Source organism: Amblyomma americanum, chromosome 1, assembly GCF_052857255.1.
Source record: "Amblyomma americanum isolate KBUSLIRL-KWMA chromosome 1, ASM5285725v1, whole genome shotgun sequence".
Taxonomy (NCBI): domain Eukaryota; kingdom Metazoa; phylum Arthropoda; class Arachnida; order Ixodida; family Ixodidae; genus Amblyomma; species Amblyomma americanum.
The window spans coordinates 162,285,361-162,306,129 of NC_135497.1; the positions used below are offsets into that span (position 1 = coordinate 162,285,361).

Genomic DNA, 20,769 nt, shown 5'->3' on the forward strand with positions numbered 1-20,769 from the left:
TATGTGGGAGGCCAGAGCCAGCAAACGTGCAGCGGGTAGAGCAGAGGAGCGCATTTTGGACATTGCCTGAAACAGAGCAGCGCAACAAGATCCACAAGTCTGGGCTCACACGTTCCTCATACCATAAAAGCATTCACTGTAACTTTCCCACACCAGAAATGAGCATAATCGTCACAATGTTATGCTTCTCTGCATTAATAATTCACACTAGAGCTGCTCACTAGTCGTACCACTCGGGTAAGTGAGCAGTTGCAATTTCAACGCGAGAGTGTTACCACCCCAACGTAAAAAAAACTTCCCGGCATCGGCTTTAAGTCCGTTTAAAGCCTCACAGCCAGAGCGGCCGGAGGTGAGCCACATAGGTCACGTGACCTTGTGGCATGATCACATCCTGCCCACCGGATTGTAAGCAAACTGACCACCACGGCAGGTGGCAGTTAAATTAATGACGGCCGCGAGAGGTTGCTCAGGAAGAGCAACCAGGGCCGCACAAGCCCCACCAGTGGCAGCATCTGCCATCACATGGCAGTGTGCATTGCTTAACGGCTGCACCACTGTGCCAGGAGTGGTATGATGACTCCCAGGGATCTACAATGTAAAGTCCGGAATTGCCAATACCACACATATGGCATTAACCCATTATATCTATCACACCATACTCTTAAGGCAGAGCTTAAAGTGTGTGTCCCCCATTTTTTTTTCTGAACCCTTACCTGGCACGGGTATGGTGCAAATGATACTTCATTTCTATCCCTAATATTGACAATCATGGCGCCACAGGGTCGAAAGAAACCTTACCAGTCTTCTTTTTTTTTCCAAAGATGCTATCCGAATGGAAGGGGCTCCCGCGTGACGTGGTCTGCTTGACAAATTATGAGACTTCCATATCTGCTATCATGCAATTTTTATAAGCATAGTTTGTGTTCATCATTTTACGCCTCATTTCTTTTTTAGGAAATGCAGTGTGCGTGTTTATGCTCATTCCATGCTCGCTTCTTTCTTCGCTTTGTTGCATTGCAATGTGCAACGACTTATCCCTGTACCACTCCTGCCTTGGCCTCAAAAGGTGGCTGGCAGCATTGAATAAATAAATCAAATAAATAAAAATATTCATGACGTACATACCCTGAGGCCACTTTCCGATTTGATGTCCATTATAGAAAGAACAGACTCGTACAGAATGGCATTGCCCACATTCTTGCTGGTTTCCGTGTTTGTAGCAACCTGGGCCAAGATGTCATTCATGGCTTCGCTTGCCTCGGGATCATTGTGGCCCAGCAGCCGCAGCAGTCGCAAAATCTTCACCTGCACCAGCATTCAAGAAACTGCTAAGACAGCCCAATTTACCAAGCAGCGAGTCCACCCGGAAGCACAAAAACCTGAAAAGGCATCAAGCCACAGCTAACTTCCACATCGGGTACACTGTAGAAGGCATTAATCCACTTATTGCAGAATTTGTTTAGACAAATTTATTCAAGACAAAGTGAAAACAAGTATATACAGCCAAACCCCGCTACAACAAACGCCGTGACAGCGAAATTCCCGCAACAACGAAGCATTTGCGATTCCCCGTCAGCATACCATACAAGGCAATGCAATTATTTTCTCCCACAACGAACAATTTTTGGAGGGAGGTTCCACTTCAACGAAATTTTTCCGAGTAAGCGGCAGATTTTTTTTTTTTTGCACGTCCACACATGCCTGTATTTCGTTAGGCTTCACCAAAAACGGCTGCCGAAGACAGTGTGCACTTTCAATAGCGCAGCTGATATTCCCTGGAGAATCGGAATTAATGTGCAGTCACGTGCGCATAAAGATGCGATGCGGCGCACAACTGCTTGCAACGGTTTTGCCGACGGCCTGAACTCCACGCTTGTGAACCGGGTCGTTGGTGCAAAGCAGCTTTCAGCTTTTTCTCTCGCTTTGCTGACGAAGACATAATGGAAATGAGTTCTACAGCGGTCATTTCAGTGTGAAGTAATCATGTCAACGAAAATCAGTGAAAATGTTAAACGTTCTATGATAACCGGTGGCTGGTTCCAGAGCACTTTTTCCGAGGCTTGTCTGCAGAGCACGTTAGGCCTAGCAACAACGAGCAAGCAGCACGCAACGATCCCCTGTCGCCAAGCATGCCAGTGGGAAGCATGTCCTTGCAAGAAGTCTGGCGCCGGCTAGAGTGCACTTTAATCTCGCTTTTGCACTGCAGGCGAGCATCGTGATACCGTTTTTTTTGTAGCGATCGCTACATTACGGTAGCATTTCGAGTCTTCAGCGTGGAGCGGAGCAGCTGCCGGCGGAGCGGCGCCGTGGCTGATCACGTGGTTCGTCACGTGACCAAGTTCAACTAGGCCATCTGTAGCCGTCGCGTCTCTCCAGAGCTAAACCACCGCCAATTTTTTTTTTTTACTTGTGTGGTGCACTCCAGCACTGACCGAATACAGCTTAGTGTCGGTGGTTCTTGGCTGATGTCTCAACGGACGACCCTCTGCTGGTATGTTTGTACCGCGTACCACAAAACGCAAAACGTCTTCAAGAAAAAGAGCAACCGCATTTCTGGCACGTCCACTAAAGGATCAGTTTCGAAGTGAATGTGAGCAATACTCAACACGCAGTGACGCAGGTGAACATAGTCCCCACTGAAATGTGTAAAGGCAGCGCGGTCTAAGCACGGGTTCTCGCACGATGAAAGCAAGGGCACTTTTAAAACACGTGCGGGAAAAAAAAATTGCTTTGATAGCAAATGTAGCGGGTGAATTTAAAACGCGATTCCGAGATTTTCGGCGTGCAGGGAAAATCGTCACGATGCCCATTTCGAAACAGCAGAATATCAAAACTGAAATTTTTGTAAAATAAATGTTGTTCATGAACTGTTTGGTTCAATCTGTCAATGTTCTGGCCTGATTTCACGACAACGAAGATTCCGCTTCAACGAAATTTTTTGCGGGACTTCTAAATTTCGTTGAAGCGGGATTCCACTGTATCTAAAAATTAAGGCCCAGAGTATGTCTCAATGAAGCCGTTAAAACACACAAACATCACCTTAGCTCAGTTCTTGAGCACATTGACTACTTCAATTACATGGTGACCATATTTGAGGCCCTCCAAAACAGTGATTGTGAAGTTTTTTTTTTATAGCGCAAGGGCATCAGCGGCCAAAGAGTGCCATGGCATAAGGTATTTTTGTTTACACAAGGTGGGGTCAAAGACCCAATTCCCAAGCATTTCACCCTGGAAATAAGCCCAGCACCAGGCCAGAGGAAGCTTGTACCCATTGTACCACCGGTGGGTACCCGGTAGCACTGGCGATTGATCCCCGCACCTGCAGAATGCGAGGCGGATGCTCAAGCCACTAGGCCACCGCTGCGGTCCATCCAAAATAGTTTTTAACATTAAGCCGTAGGCAGTTTTATAGTGGAATCACATGAAAAGTAGACCTAGCATGATTATGCCCTCTTGTTTTTTGCGATTCTATGAAAAATCGAAGGTCTGCGCCTTTTTCGCAGTATAGTGTGCCAAAAGCCACATTCTCTTTGTTTATGTTATTGTTCTTGCAAATATCAGTCGGAATGACTGAATGATGAGAATGCATTAATTTAATCATTTATGTTCATGTTCTCTTTAAAGCTAGAATCTGGTAATGAACCAAGGTCTACTGATGGCTTGACATTAGCTTGAATGAATACAGTAAAACGTCGTTAAAATGTTTTTGTTTTTTTTAACAGCGGGAAAAAAACGTATTACCTAGGAAAACGCATGATCCAAACCGCCCACTTTTGAGAAATGTAACTGTTGAATAAGTTAAAAAGACATTTATTGACAATTTCACTTTATAAAAATGTCGATTGGATTTTCTTGGCACAAGAGTTGAACAGATCCTATTCGAGTCCCCACTGATATCACTCCGCATTAGTGCTGTCTTTAGCGTGGGAGGAAATTCGTAACGCATCCGGTCCGTCGACGGCGGTGACGAAAGTAACCAAAATCAACATTTTCGGACGCTTTGCCCCTCTGCAGCCAGGTACTGTGGGAAAGCCACCGCGGCGGCTGGTTGTTGGAGTGTTTCTGCTTTCTAAGCTCCATTTCCCAGACCCGGCCCATTCGTATTTAGCGCATCACTATAGTTCGTAGAAGCTTCTCCTCCTTTCCCTTATGCACTGCGAAGAAACCGCAGTGTTTCTCTTCTTCATACTGCGTCCCCGCAGAAACAGCCATCGTGAATTCTAGCGCACGTTTTTATTTTTTTGTTCTCGTTGGTGGTAGTGGTTGTGGTGGTGGTGCTTCGCGTCGCATCAAGGCACTGCAGACAAGCCACCACGATGAGTAACTGCCGCAAAATCATCTCGTGTGCCCTCTCGTTCGGCCCACTTGTATGTTTGCACTTGTATAATTGTTATTATTTGTCAAATCTCGTAAGTACCGTATATACTCATGAAAGGGCCACTCTTTCCGCAGTTTTGACGGGGTGTGGCCCTTACATGGGACCGGCATTTTTCCGTAAAGTTCTTCCGACAACAAAGGAGCCCTGATTATGCGTCCCTTTTTTATGATGCAAAACAGTTTTATAATGAATTGGCACAGTCACAGTGAATCTTTCAAATACATAATGCATTAATAGTATGAATTATAGGACATGTGCCCAACGACCGGCACGAATTAACCGAAAAAAGTAAAACAGCTTGCTAGATCAGTTTACTGGCAAATGTCACGCGAATCTAATTTAAGATCAAGATCCTCCGAAGATCTAATGATCGACTGACTGACCAACAGTTCGGAGTGGTGCTCCATGCGTGCAACCCGCATCCGTCAGTGTGAGGTGGCGTTCACCTGACCTGCTTTATCCGCGCGCGCTTCACCGTCGAAGGACTTGCAGGAATCAACTTTACGTTCATTTTAATGTGATGGTTATTGAGTGATAGCGAACTGGTAACAAGATTAGACCTTTTGTAGCAAACCGTAACTAGATTCAAAGTATTTTCGCTGCAGCTTCGATATGAAGCACACTAAGCCTAGCGACACCGGGAAAAAGGCACGTTACTTCGGTGCCAGAGTCTGGCGGGCGGCGCGTCGCAGCAAAGAAATGCAACGCTAGCGTGGGTGCAACCCATTCTAGTTTCTCACGCAGCATAACATTTTGTCCTTTCTGCTGTGAATGCCAAGTGCACAAGGCTAGTTAGCAGTGCTGCGGCACCACATGTTCGTGGTTCCAGGCAGAGTCCTGTGTGTGGGATGACTCGTGCATGGTTGCATCGAGTCGCAGGCAGTTATCGTCTATCGGCTCCCAGCATAATGTACCAAATGGCCAAAATTATGCCCCCACGAAGCAATTCTTTAGGGTGACCTTTTTTTATCCAAATTACTGGCTGCCAAGTTGGGAGTGCAGCCCTTACAAGAGTATATACAATATTCGTCTCAAGTGAACCTTGTTTCTGGAACGCTTGCTTCGGGTAGTTTTCGTTCAATGTACCTCTTAAGGGATTGTAACATGACGCGGTGACTCCATCGACACTTCCTAGGTATACGGGACGCACGCCTGCGCTCCCATACATATGCCAGAGCCAGTCTGCATGCGTACGGCAGACACAAGTAGGCACGAGCGCATCGCACAGATTAACATCTGCTAGATACTGGCGCTTGCACTGCCTGTGCCACACACACAAAATGGCCAGCTGCTGCAGCTCCTCTTTTCCTCAAAGTGTGAAATTTGCTAATCAAACACGACGGCAAGAGCACGGCAGGTAGCCAACATGAGGCACATGGATATAGGTGCCCCTTTCTGATGCCTCACACAGGGTGGGCCTGGGCACGCAGGCATGCAGCATGTACACCTCGCAGGCGTCCATGGAGTCGCCACTTAACAACATAACAGTAATTATGACTTGCAGTTTAAGGCAAGTGGCGATCAGAGGTGATAAAATGGCGCTACTTCCATGCTTTTCATTTGCGAGCGACCTGGGTGAGTGTCAGTGAGGCAAATTGAACTGCCAACGGGCCTGTAGCTTCAGATCCCAGCGCAGCATGCTCCCAACGTTACCAGGACCAGAAGTTGGCTCTCATGCAGACTACTGCTTGTCAGAGAAAGCATCCGTAATTGTGAGCGATCCGGGTATGTGGCACACAGTTTGACTTTTCGATAACGTTTAGTGTATGAATTGATTGTATTTTTTGAAAGGTGGAGCTTCATGAATCACGACAGGAATGAGCATTGGCACAAGGCATGTAATACCAACAGTTCAGAGCCAACAAATAGGCCTGCTCCCCCGTGTAGGTCAACTCCCCCAATTTTGGATGGCCATTTTAGCAAAATGTATAACTTCAATGCTGTACATCAACACAGCTCCAATTAGTGCGACAGGAGCGTTTTTTTTTTTAAGTAATAGCCTTGTGTGTTACAAAATAAGTGACATATGAACCTCTTTTGTATGCCAGAAGTACCTATTTACACGATTGTAAGTCGAACTATTTTTCAAAACTTGAAAATCCGAAGTGGGGGTGGGGGGGGGGTCAACGTAAAATCGAAAGCAAAGCATCGCACCAAAAATAAAGGCGAGACAAACAAGATATAAGGCATGCTACAGCGTGGTTGCATATTTGCTGTGCTGCTCCGTTGCATCGCTCTTGGTGCTGGCCCTGAGCACCTGCTATGTCAACATGCAGAACCCATATCCCCACCCCGCACGAGGCTGCCAATGGTAGCTGTTGATAAGCAGCAAACTGGCACCAGCCCACTACTCACACGTGGGCGCAGCTTGCGTCTGCTGATAATCGGCGGCCCCGATAATGCATTTGCGTTCTACTCTTAATAGGCGCCGCCCAACTGTTTTATGTTTACTTTCAATCGTGCACTCAGCGCTTAAAGGGACACTGAGGAGAAATTGAAGTTGGCTTGTATCGATAGAATACCATCTCCTGATCACAAAAACGCCGCTTTTACTGAAAACAAAGCTCTTGTAAGGTAGAAAATAGCAAGAACCAAAATAAAGGTATCGCCGCCACAGGCCAATCTCGCAAGTACAAGCGTGGCGACGTCACAGGGCAAGAGACGCCACCTTGGAGGAAATTTTCCTCCTACATGGTGCCGCATATCTCTGAGGCTGACAAAGGAGGGTTCCGCGGTTCAATATTGAAGTAAGTTTTGTTTTAAAACTTATAGTGCACTTTTATCACACAAGGAAGGCAGACAAAAGACAACCTCAATGTTGGAAGCAAAGAAAACCAATGCTTGGCGGCGCCACAGACGGCCAGGAGAGTTTCGATTTATTATGGCGCTTCGCGTCTATGAGCTTTGCGTGCCCCGTGGTTTTGTCGGTTTTGACGATGGTCGGTGATCGTCCAAGGCAGTTCGCAGTATAAAGAGCACCTGTGTCTTCGCACGCTCACCCGGCGAAACATTCCCGGCTGTGCTAGTCAACTTCAAACTACTTAACGGAAATCGTTTATTAGTGACAGGAGACAAGGTACAAGGCAGTTAAGAAAAATTGTTGATGGCCTAGCTCTCTTAGGCCAGGATATCCGTAGCGAAAGCGCGATTTCTGCATCAGAAGAGTGCATTCACTAGATGCGCCTGTATTGATAGTCATACCATGAGCTGTCGTGGCGAAGTGGTAGCGTCTCCGCCTCAAACGCCAAAAGCCCTGGTTCGATTCCGAGCGTTGGCACAGGATTTATTTCCTTTTTTTTTATTCAGTGAGTGGGCGGGTGTTTCAGTGGCTCCCATAGATGACGCCACCAAATTCGTTGGTTAGCGGTTAAGCGCAGGCTCTTTTAAGATGCGTTTATGCTCCGGTGTAACGCGCGCGTGCGCGCTGCACGGCGACGTCACGTCGGTTAAATCAAGACCCTCTATACTCCAACTGTGCTTGACTGCCGACGCATTCGGCGGTTTCGGCGCACTCTGACCGCACTGGCGGAGACATAGAGCATGTCTCTATTTCGCGACGAGTGCGCCAGCTGCTGCCGGCCCGGCCAGACTGATTCGGCTCCGCGTTGTAACGTAATTCAATAGCTTCGGCAGTTGGGCGGAGCTCTTCTTTTCGAGCTCTCGGCTAATTTAATCCATTCGCAGCACACATCTGAAGATACATGCATGTGGGCGAGAGAGCCCGATCCAGTGGACCCGTTGGATCTAGAGGAAGCTATTGAAGCGTCGTGTGTCGGCTTTAGTTTCAAGCTGCCAACTTTAAACGCGACCACCCTTGAGCACCCACCTGTTTTTTGGGGCAAAAAAATAAATAAATAACTTGGCCCTTGCAACCGTGGGAGACCTCGACGCCGCCTGCTGCACTGTGCAACCGCGCCGTTCAAGGAATCACAATCCGTTGGCCCCAAAGCACCGGCCAGCCCCTCCGATGGGTGCAACGCGCCGACCTTGTCCTGGCCCCTCGCAACTCCCCGCACTGGGGTTATGATATTTATTTAGGAAAGGCTGCTCACGGCGGAAGAGGGAAACAGTTCGCCAGTGCCTAACCTAACTGTGCTCCCGCAAAAGCATCGCACGCTCTGTGGGGCTGAAGTCGCTGAAATGCAGGTCGGAGTTTTTGCGAGAACTATGTTGTCGGGTTCGAGAACGGGATCCATCGTAACGCTGGCAAGATGCCGGTGCAAACGTAAACGAAGCGTTGGTAGCGACCCCTGATAGATGCTTTCAACGTGCGGCGGTGGTAGCCTTCATTTCGGCAGCTGCTAGACCGCACCACTAGCAGCCAGAAATCACGGAGTCTGCGTTTACGTCACATTTCACGTCACTCGGTCCTATGACGTCACAAGAGTTCTCCGTGACGTCATAAGAGTTCTCGAGTTTGAATCGCAGCGGCGGGAAAAACTTTTTCAACTTCGAATCCAAATTTCTTTGAAATAAATGCATCTTTCGCTCCCGGACAAGCGGCAACAAAGCCATGAAATGCCGAACTATCAGATTTTGCTAAGAAAAAAAATTTGATAGAGTTCTCTTCAGTGTCCCTTTAAGGGAGCGTCGATAGTTGATGGAAGGGCTGCTGTTCCAATCGTGGCAGCACCCCCATAGGAGTGTCGTAGCCGACGGAAGAGCCAACGCCGCTGACGCGTAGTTTCTCTTTCGCTCTGACGCATTCGACTACTGCCGGCCGCATTTCGCAAGTTTTTAATGTAGTGCTTCGTCATTTGTGCTACGGGCCCGGTAAGCGACCGGCTCTTGTTCACGGCACATTCAAGATGGCTGCCATTTTTTACGCCGAAGAAACGAGCTGCGCGCCCGGCCGCAAGTTCGACATTCGCAACGGGTGATACAGGTGTGGCAGCTGCAGCGAGGAAAAATTTTCAGCTGTTCCACGCAATGTCGTGATGTGGTTGTTTGCGAAGTGCGGGATTTCGCTGCACAACGATGTTAGAACGACAAGCTGTGGGACCGCAGCAGCGATCGCGACGGTAGCGCTAGTGAAGATGATGGCGCAAGGGTGGACGAGTAGTACAGTGACTAATACATTTTCGTTTTGGAATGTGCCCACGGGCGCTCCCCCGCGCGGCAGCTGATAGCGGCTGGCAATAAGAGGAGGGTGCAGGATAGTGCTATCACGTTCTATTATTGTAAATGACCTCCAAGTTTTTGTTTTTCAGAAATGTGATTGAGGGGCCGACTTACATTTCAGACGACTTACAATCGTGTAAATACAGTACTAAAACTATTCACTTCGGAATTACAGTCAATCCCATATATATCAAATTATTGTTTATATCCAACTGTCAGAATATCCCCTTGAAAATCCCAAGCAAAAGCCTAGTAGTGTTGTTCGCATTTATCGAACACCCATTCAGCAAAACATTCAATATATCAAACTGCGTGTGATGCCCCTGCAAGTGGCGTTTCTCCTAATGGCACTCTCACAATCACTTTTTGCGCATAAAGCCGGGCCGGCTGCGTGGCCTTGGGCGCCCGCTTGCAGCGCTAGCACTGTAAAACTGCGTGACAAGGCGAACATGGGGTGCGCTTAAAGGTGGCCTTGTGTCTCGGCTGCTTATTTTCGATGCAACACTGCTGTCATGAAGGGAAGCTGGTGTTCAGTGCGCCAGTTATCATGCAGTAAAACAAGCTTAGCTTAAAGTGGCCCTTGCATGACCTGATTTGCTGATGAAGACGATGCAGAAATTAACTGTACCCTGATTTTATTCTAGATATTATTGCATTTCTAGTGTACCGATAACAGAATTATACCTCTAATGACTATTAGTGGCTTCTCCCAAAGCATCATTCGCTGCAGCTTTGATGTGAAGTGAGCTAAGCCTAGCAACACTCGGCGAGCGTTGCGTTGGCAGCATGTCTGCAAGCAGCATGCCGCTGCAGGAAGCGTGTCACTAACATGAGCACACCCCACACAGGCGTCTTTATTACAGATAAGCTTATCTGTTGCCATGTTTTACATATCGAACTATCGATGTGTCGAATTTCACAATCCCCTTCGAGTTCGATATATCTAGGACAGCTGTATTAAAAAAAAATTATTAACTGCTTGAAATCTCCTTCAAACCAAAAAAAAGCAGCATTTGCACAAGTCTACTTGAAGGAAGCTAGCATGTCATGTGTTGAGACTCTAGCAACAATGGGTTCACGTCTTTTTTCTGTGGGAAGAATCACAATGCTGGCACCTTTCGAAAGCAATAGCTACAAACATTTTTAGTTCTGAGTAACACCTTGCATCCATTCTGAGAGCTTCCTCTTGTTACGGTATCAGCCTATTCAGGAAAGAAAGCAAGCGGCAGGTGAGTGTCAAACTTTTGTAGTGCTGTTTGCTTGCAGGTACGGTCACCACAGCGGGAGTGGGATAGTGTGCAAAGTATCGTCAGAGAGATATTTCAGTCACTTTGAGGGCATTGTGTCAAACAAATGCCATTCTTAAAGAGAACACCAAGCACTACTTACTGTTCAATTTCAAGAGCTTCAATTTTATCGAAGGCACATTTCAAATATGTGAGGCATGTTTAAAAATAATTATTTCATATGTGTTATGTTTCCCATGGAATATTGCAAATTCTTACTCATTAAGTGGAGTTTGACGTTACTACAGAAAATTAGGGGTTTTATGGTGTGGTTACAGACTATGCAGCATTCCTAGTACTAATTATGTCACGTTATGCAATGAAACACACCTGAAGAAAGGGGTCACTGACGCCACAGACATCGTGCTCAGGAGAATAGCCGGCCATAATGAGGTTCTTGAGGATCCGCACCAAATTCGGAACCAACTGCAAGTACAAAAAATGCACCGCACAAAATTTACTCAGAACTCTACCCGTGATATGCTATAGAATGAAAAAGAAAGCAAAAGCACACCTGCAGTATCACTGAAATAAGTAGCAGGTTAGATCATTACCCTCTCTTAACCTGCACAGAAATGTTAACCCAGAGCACTTGTGTCTTTATAACACCTGCAGAGGTCTACTGAACAAATACAAAATGTGCTGGCCTCACAATGGCTCAGCAATGTCACATCTTTTTCCTACACTACCAAGAAAGCATCAGCATGCCAAGCTCTGCATGCATTAAGCTGCTAAGTGAAAATTTTCACAGCAGGCAGGTTGGCACAAAAAGCACCATGCAAGGCACGATGCATCCCATTGAAAATGTAGCAACTAAGATATGATCGACAGGTAGTGTATGTAGGACCCCACTGACTCTGTTCCAACATTAGCAGAAGCTCACTATAACACACTACTGGAACCAAAACATAGATAAACCAACATTCTGGGCACCGAGAAGTTTTGTTAGGGGTATATTCATTTCTGCAACATTACAGGATGCCCAAATTAGGTAGGCACACGAAAAAGTAAAGTGAAAAGCAAAATCTTGCTTTATGAGCAACACCTCACAACCAGCAAGTGCCACACTTGTTAAAAGATAATACTGCATTTGGCAAAACATTGCATCATTAAGGCAGACAGAGGTATAACAACACTGGCTGCTGCAACATTAAAACCTTGGAAGATTTTTATGTACCATAGCTATCCCTAGGTTATGAGCCATGATGTAGTGGGGGACATTGGATTAACTTCAACCCCTATTATACCCTGTTTATTTCAACGCCATGTTACAGCAAGGTACTGCTGCATTTCTCGGCAGCTTTCAAATTATAGCACTGCTGGGTGTTCACGCTGACGCCAATGTTTGCATCACAGTACAGCCTTTGTCAAAAATATAGAAAGATTTGTAAATTTATAGCTCACAGTGCTTGATTTTGTGCTATGCAGCATGGCTCGTTTTGCGTCGTCAGTGTTCCAAACCTTTCTTACATGAAAAGAACTTGTCTTTACTCCTCCTAAGCTTATGACTCCCAGAGGTGCTAGACAGACCCATTACATGGCTTAGAAGGTAACCCCTTGAGCAACATATTTTTGACAAGGCTGTACATTATGAAATATGCCACACAAGCGCAATTGGCACAGATAATACACGGTACAAGCTGGGAAAAAAAAAAATCACAAGGACCGCAAGCAGAACATGCATCAATTCGCAGCATTCCTAAAAAGTGACAGTGTGACTGATGCATTTATAAGAAATGAAAAGGTCTGTTTTCAAACGACTCTACAGCAGCCTCCTTTCAAGCAATGCCAAATGATGGTTTTTCAAATAACCACATATATTATTATTCCTGGTTAATTTTAAATGCATTGCATTAAGAAAAAGAGTGCAAGAAAGCTGACAGCAGTCTCAACCACAAAGAAGACATCAAGGGACTGCTCCAAGTGAGGCACAGAGAAGAGCTACAGCCTCTAGCATGAGGTAGTTATGTGAATAAAATAGTGTATATATATAGCTCCTATACATTGCTGAAAACCTGGACACTGTAAAAGACAATGCAAAAGCTGGCCTCTCAATTCTTTCAGAGCAGTTCAAAGCCAGCCATCCCTGTGTCTTAAACCATGAGAATTAAAATTTGTACCCACTGAAGATGACACTACAATTCATTACTCTCGCTACTTCACAGCCAAAAGCCAGCATGTAACAGCTAAATTTGTCGAATAAGAGCAACATCAAATATTTTATTGTAGCAAAAAAGCACCCCATCATGCTCCCATGTTCGAAAACAGACCAAGGTCAGCAATCTTTGGTGTTGATGCCAATAGCAGGGTAGGTTTGCTTTGGTTTAGTTTATGGGGGTTTAATGTCCCAAAGCGACTCAGGCTATGAGGAACGCAGTAGTGAAGGACTCGGAAAATTTCGACCACCTGGGGTTCTTTAACGTGCACTGACATCGCACAGTACGCGGGCCTCTAGAATTTCGCCTCCATCGAAATTCGACCACCGCAGCCGGGATCGAACCCGCGTCTTTCGGGCCAGCAGCCGAGCGCAATAACCACTGAGCCACCACAGCGGCTAAGGGCCCAGGGTAGCAACAGTGCGGTAAAAAAAGAAGAGAAGAAAAGCTATGATCAAGGACTTGATCATCCGTTTCTTATCACGATGAGAAATAAACTTATCATGCTTTGCACTGAAATCCTGTGAACCCTTCACTTCACAAGGGGAGGCACAAACAGGAATTTCGGTCGTTATTCAGTATCATTACCACGAAAATGCCCTTAGCTATTGCATACATCAGCAACATTTCACAAGATGTACACGGTACAAAAAAAGTATAAAAGAAAAAAGATTGGAGAGAAGAGAAGAGAAAAGAGAGGCCATCACTGCCCTTATTTTTTTGTCTTGTCCTTGCCTGTTCCTAGTCTAACGTAATCTTCAGAACATGCATAAAAACGAAGCTATTACAACAACTTTTTTTTTCTGAAGAGCAGACTCAAGGTTTTGCTAGTCTCTATAAAACAAAAAGTCTGGAAAAAAACAAACAATACAGTCGACGACCGATTTTTCGGACTCTCTAGGGACCGCGAAAACGACCAAAAAAGCAAGCAGTCCGGAAAATCAAATTTCACCGAAAAAATCACGAACTTATTACAAATATGCCAGAGGAAGACGTCAGTTGCATTGCTCATATTCTAAAGCTCCTCATAACTAAATTTCGCCGCGTGACATGTGCACGGACGAGGACGGCGACCGCTTTCATGAGCTCGGCCTGGCTGTGCTGCCCGCGGCATGTCGCCGATGAACGCACGGGTTGGGATAAAGTCTAAATGGGAAAGCAAACATGCCGCTGCGGGAACTGCACTGCGCCCGCAGTACGATGGGCCTGGAACGAGAACGCAAAGATGGCGAAACAATAAGAACCGAGAAACAGCCGAAGCTAGCGCTCCGTCGGCGTTGGCCTTTGTCGTTAGGCCTGCCAACATGTTCGCGTTATCTCGACGCGAATGGCCGGCCACGCCGGCCACCTCAAAATTACCGGATCGCCTTAAAGTGAACGATGCTTAACAGCAGCGGCACGAACACAAACCCATCTGACCGTGCGCGTTTGTTGATGACGGAAGGACGGAGGTATGATATGAAATATCGACCCTTCCAAAAAAATCTATTAAAATAAACTTTTTTCCTGCCTAATGAACCCTCCCCCCAAACTGATGTCAACTTTTCTGGAAGAAAAGTGGGCTCATTACACAAGTAAATAGCGTATATGGCGGCTTGGGTACTGGTGGCGAGAGCGAACAAGGTCTGAAAAATCGAGCAGTCAGTTGCGGTGCGTCCGAAATTTCAGGCACTCTTATACCTCGACTCTATGCGCCATGTCGCGGTGCCGCGAAGAAGTCCGAATAATCAAGCATGTCTGAAAAAATCAGGTGTCTGAATTTTCAGTCGTCGACTGTACATCTGTGTAACAAAACCAGGAACAACTAGAGCAGCTTCACTAACAAAGTAAGTTGGTTAGCTACTTTGGAGCATGCAAAGAGTACTGTAAATGATATTATTTTCATGAGCTCATCTTTTCAAAGGTTCACTTTTCTTGTTTTTGAGGAGAGAAATAGCGCAGTAACTGTCTCACTTATTGGTGGACACCTCAACTGCGCCGTAAGGGAAGGGAGGATTCATTCTGAAATTTTGTATTAATTCAGGAACATTACATTTTGCAAGGTTACTGAAATAAAATTCTCAAGACAACCACAGCTTTTGCAGAAGCAATCTGCCAATAACATTGTTCATATGTCTTTATCTCAAACAAGTTCACAGGACTCCTGCACCCAAATGACCTCAACATTAACAAAACGTATAAAAAGGTCACAATGAACCATTCTATTAATGGCTGTACTACATGAGTGCAAGATGGCATGAAGTAGTAGCAAAGTGCAGTTGATATCTGAAGCTAAAAGTCGAGGCAGTAAACCTTTTGACCTTTTGCACAAAGCATGGCTAACTGACGTTTCTCATAAAGAGACAATTAGAATAGGTTGGGCTTGCCGGCAGCGTATAAATTTGTCAATATAATTTTTCGGACGACCATCAATTTTTGCTTTTGACATCGCTTCAGCTATGTTTAATGACAGAAACTACACAGACCACACTGTCGTAAAGTGTATCGTCTTTGGGAAACAAAAGACAACGCCAAAGAAAGTAGAACAGATTGAAGAACTCAGCTAGCCAGGATGCATTCATGGTTTGGATATCCATGTGTAGTGCACAGATGTACAAATCTCGCTTGTGTGACAACCCCAACTGTTTGTGGGACCAATTTCTTGTGGGCCGAATACTATAGCAAAAACCATCAACTGGTCTGCACTAAAAATTTTCAAATCATTTACAGTATTCCACCTCAGCCTTTTAAAATTAGCAATGAATCACTGCAATGACAGAATGTTGCCCAGATCGGCATGCACAAAAAATAAAACACATTACTGTATTCCCAATCTCACAGCATGTGAACATTACCCCTAACAAGCTCTTTAGGGTAATAAAATGAAATGAAATCCCTGAGAATCGGGCAAAGTGAAAAAAAGCTGGTGCTCGTAGCAAGCTCGGTGTCAAAGAGGTTTTCACATTTGTGAAATAAAAGAGAGCTGTGAGAGTGGAAAGCTATTAGAAAAAGGTGCATACCAATAAAGCAAGTCAGAAAGCATGCATAACGCTGAAGTTCAAAAGAGAGGTCAGAACTAAAAACCCAAAGTGTAAATACAAACAAGGAAGAGAGGAACAAGTTGTAAAAAGTGATACCTCGTTGTACTGTTCCCGTCACAAGGGCAACAAGAGTGGTTGGGGAAGAAATGGGAATGAAAACGGGCAAAGGGAGCAAAAGGGAAAAGAAGACACCACCGTCAGTGGCAGCCCTTTCCTCTCCCTTCACACTATCTTATTAACTCCTTGCATCAAACTGAGCAGCAATTTAAGCTTCAAGCCATAAGAGATGTACAGCTTCCAATAAACAACTTAGAAGCACCAATGTGGCACTATCTCTCAAATATGCAGCCAGCCCTTTGAGATGCAACAATTCAGAAATGATTAATTGATGTATACAACCTATGGGGCAAATATAAGAATTTTTGAACTTTTATTTTAATTCTTTACACAATAATATCTCTAGTTCACATCCAAGGCTCTACAATATTATAAAATGTTGCACCAACCATAATGAGGCTAAGCTCAACATTGCACGCGAACAGCAGCAAGCAATAAAATTAAATGCAACAGTGAAAATTCACATAAGATAAGAATTCCTATTATACCAGTACTGTACACCAATATCCATTTAGAGTCAGTACTCCTAGCTTTCCACAGTCCCTATGAACAGTTAAAGAAAAACTGAGTCTGATACTGAAAAATGCAAGGAAACATTTGTGCAAAACCACTGACAGAAGCAGTTCTTCAATGCACTGTTTATGTCAGCTACTACCAGTGCCAACTGAACACATTGGCAAGTGATTTGCAAAAGAAATCTGGCAACGGCCACTAACAGCAAATGGCAAATTACAAGAGTTACAAACAAGCTCATATGGCAGCACATTTTTTTTTTCTTTAAAAACTGCTTGCTCCAGGCGCAATCTTTTCCTCTTTGGTGCTAAAGTATGAGTGGAAAGCATGTCACAAAGTTGCATTATCACTGCCTTCACTTCATATGTCCTTTCATAATCGAACTCTAACTCTGAAGCACACAGACTTCTACCAACTGAGCTGTCCATTATTGAATCTAGGCATTGCACTGCACAGGCAAAAGGTAATTTAGTACTGTCACCAAGCATGCGGCACGGACTTTAGAATCAAACACCAGCCCCGTGTAAAACAAGAGGACGGCTGAGCCTGCAGCTGAGCAAAGAAAAGCATTTACATTTGCCCCTGATGCTGGATCAATGCCAAATGTGTCAGAAGTGCCTGTATCATGAGCCGCGCCAACCCAGCTGTGCTTTAGAAGTCTGTTTCCATTAGATTTGCCTTCGGAATGCACAAGCTGCACAAATGTGCCACCTTCCAGTTTAATACAGATAGCACATAGAGCAAGTAAAAAAAAAATGGCCCAAATCGCAGATAAGGGCACCAATAGTCGTTAAATGGCGCAGGAGGGCTTAAAACAAGAATGTAGCAAGCATGGAATTGCCAAGCTATGTGAAGAGTGCATTCACACCACAGCAACACACACACACGCACAATAGCACAATCTGTCCACTGAATCCACATTAGTACTATCACTACTAGACACAACCGAATGGCAAATGCTCATAACACAATGTGTGCTGTTATTCTTCACAAAAATTAAATTACCAGTACAACAACAAAAATGGCACGAGCCACACAACTGATCAAAGCACGAGCCCTGAAGTAGACACAGGACAGCTTGCATGGAAACATATGAATGCTTTTTTTTTTATTTTTGAGCCAGACAAACATGCTAGCACGTTTGAATTTTTAAGCATCAGAAAGTTATCGAGCACCAATGATGATTCTATGCACACTAAAGAACCAACTTCATATTTGCGCACTAGAATACACTTCCGGTTTAAATGTAGCCCAAAATTCCCCAAACTCTGCTGGTCATACCACAGCATCACGAGAAGTGGCTCACTCAAAATCACACCCACGTCCACTCACGCCCGCAACCACTCACTTACTCTAATGTGCGCTCACAATCAGGTCCACTCACTCACACCCACTCGCATCCACTAACAGATGAGAGAGTGAGTGAGGCGAAATGAGTGCACTCATGAGTGAGTGTGCCGAGCTATGCTGCTAACACAAAGCCTAATGTATTGGCCGACCACTTACTGAGCTATCATGCTGTGTTCCTACCAGTTAAACTAAATTTCCAGTTTTAGTTTTGAAAGGGAAGAGGGTCTCAGAACAAAAATTAATTGTAAAGCAAGTCATTGTGCACTTATGTAATATGTTACACAAGTTTTTTGTCTAGGCCTTTCAAGATACTTAGTAAAATGCATGCCATTGCTTTTTTCTGACATCAAGAAATGCAATAAAGGTTAAATTATCACCCTGCGTATCATAGAACTTGAGTTATAGGGTTTTGAAGTTGCCACTTAAGAAATTGAAATAACTTTTCTTCCCGTTTGTCAGGAAGAAAGTTGTTGCTGCCAACAACAGCGACAAAAAGGCTGGGAGCAGCTTAATTTCTATATACAAAGAAGACTCTAAAGCTCGCAGTAGGCACTGTGATAATTTGGTGGGTTTCTGTACTTGCATTTGTATTGGCCTTATCTAGAAATCTTTAGCATGCCTATCTTGAAAAAGAAAGGATGCATGAAACCTTAGCATAGTAACAGTGGCAGCAACAGCAGTGGTTTGTAAAGGCTTGAAGGTAGCCAGAACGCAGAACTTTGTGCCTTTTCTGCACTTCTAGCCACATTTGGGTCTCACCCTGGCCGTGAGTCACATATTCCTGAATCCCCCTGCACCAGTTTGGCAAGCGATTTTGAGAAAACAGGTTGGCCAATATGCAAGTAAATGCCGCACCAATTTTAGTTCTTCAATAAGTGGTAGGTAGTGATGGCAACAAAATAAAAAAAGTGACATCTATATCTCGCAAGATCTTATAGAATCACAACCTTAACTACGTCACCTCTTTATGATTACCTGGCACTAAAGTTCACAGAGAAGGTGCACTGATGCTAATGCTGAAGCAGCCTCATAAGGCAAAGCTTCAATTACTTTGATTTTTTTCCTTTCTTATAGAGCATGCCAAGCACAACATACATTTAAGAAATAGGAGTATTAAGCAATCATAGGCTACACTGAACAAGTGCAGTGAAGAAAAGTGAGTATCGGATTTTAAGGAACAGCTAAGCAGAAAGTCATGTGCATGTCATAAGCAAAGTACTAGCATAAGCAAGAAAACCAATTTTCACTGTAACTGTTTTAGCCAAGACCTAGCCAAACATGTACACATCAACCAGGATTTCTCAAATGTTTGCAAAAAAAAAAAAAGCTTTACAGCCACCCTCGACGCAAATCATACATTAGCCCTCAACTTGCAAAACAACCTATCTAACCACTTTGTCCACCCCTCAGTAGAGTTCTTGCATGTAAGCGCAAGGACTCTGCGAAGTTCCTTTCTTGCTTAGTAGTTCCTATCCATTTGAACTCAAAGAAACTGAAAATTTGTCTGAATTAAAGGGCGTCTTTGAAGACAGGACTAAAGCATCAGTTCGAATATACTGGGGGTATGAATTAGGTTAGTTCTAACCACCACGAGTCAACTATATAAACATAAAATGTTACCTCAAATTGGGTCAAGTCTTTTATGAAAATAAATTAATATTTATGTGCCAAGCTTCAAAGGTGTGGCAAAAAAATATCAATGCAACATGCAAGATATAAAAAGAAGCTTCTTAAAGGGCCCTAATCTTTTGTTCAATACACCAAATAACACTAATTTTTACCATTCATGAAATTTTTTGGAAACAATTCCTTCAGTGACAAAATTATGTAGAAAATATTTCTCACACAAACTACAGGCATAAATATAAACTTGCATCCGAGATGAAGCAAATTCCAAATAATTACTAAAGCAGCAGACAAATGATGCAACGCCTGTTGCAATCTCAACTAACCATAAGATGGGCAAACTGTCAATAAAAGCAGAACAGTCAAGAAATATGGGGAGGGAGAAGAAGCAGGGAACAAGAAGACAGGCTAAGAGAACTAGAATGTTGTTGCAAAAGAATTTCTTCATGAGCTAGTTAGCGGTTCATGATGCAAGGAAACTACAGCCGGCATAAAAATGCCACACATCAAACAAGACCAGCCTTGTATACGTGTCTTCATTACTGTGTGGCATTTATTTGCCAGCTGTAGTTTCCTTGCGTCAAGAAATGAGGTCTGAAAGCAAATAAGGTACGAGAGATTCAAGCAACAGGCTTTTCAGCAGTGAGCACACCTTCTATAAATACAGGTCCTTTTCCAGTTTATCTGGACATTGCATGATCCATTAACATCATAAAAGGGCTTTGCAATGAATAAATTTAAAAGCAGCATCAAGTATAAAAGAACTGTGAGGGCTACAGGATAGGCGCTAAGGGTGTAGATAGGATGTATGAAATGTATTTTGGAAGAATCGAACAAAAACTAGCCCTTCTTGTTTTGTTTAAGCTGGAAACACATGGTCGGCCATCTTGCCTTAGGCAAAATTGTCATGTGGGCACATGTGGAACTTTGCATATCCCCTATTCTGCATGCCAAACCAAAATATAAAACAATGCTTGTTTCACAGAATTTTTCCCCCTACATAAAATCAATCTGCACTGAAAATGCAGAGGCATTTTTCAATGAGCATGGCACCACTCTACTGTAAAAAAAATATTTTAATGCAAAATTTTCAGTCTTATTCACTTTCACCTGCCATGACTTCTAACCAAAGTACATCTTTACCCCAATTACTTCCAACTCATGGTTATTAAGCACAGCTATTAAGCACAGCACACTCAGTA

At 44.3% G+C, this 20,769-nt stretch overlaps 1 protein-coding gene across 20 annotated transcripts in view; it reads right to left on the bottom strand.

Moving 5' to 3' along the window:
* The window catches only part of AP-1gamma (adaptor protein complex 1, gamma subunit), a 141,466-nt gene that overhangs the window by 96,664 nt on the left and 24,033 nt on the right, over positions 1-20,769 (bottom strand). For all 20 annotated transcript variants that reach the window (XM_077647541.1, XM_077647549.1, XM_077647556.1 and 17 more), the window contains 2 exons: positions 11,116-11,211; positions 1,126-1,305 (listed from right to left, as the gene is read on the bottom strand). In XM_077647541.1, the coding sequence (XP_077503667.1) occupies positions 1,126-1,305; positions 11,116-11,211 (276 nt within the window). The remainder of the gene's footprint in view (positions 1-1,125; positions 1,306-11,115; positions 11,212-20,769) is intronic.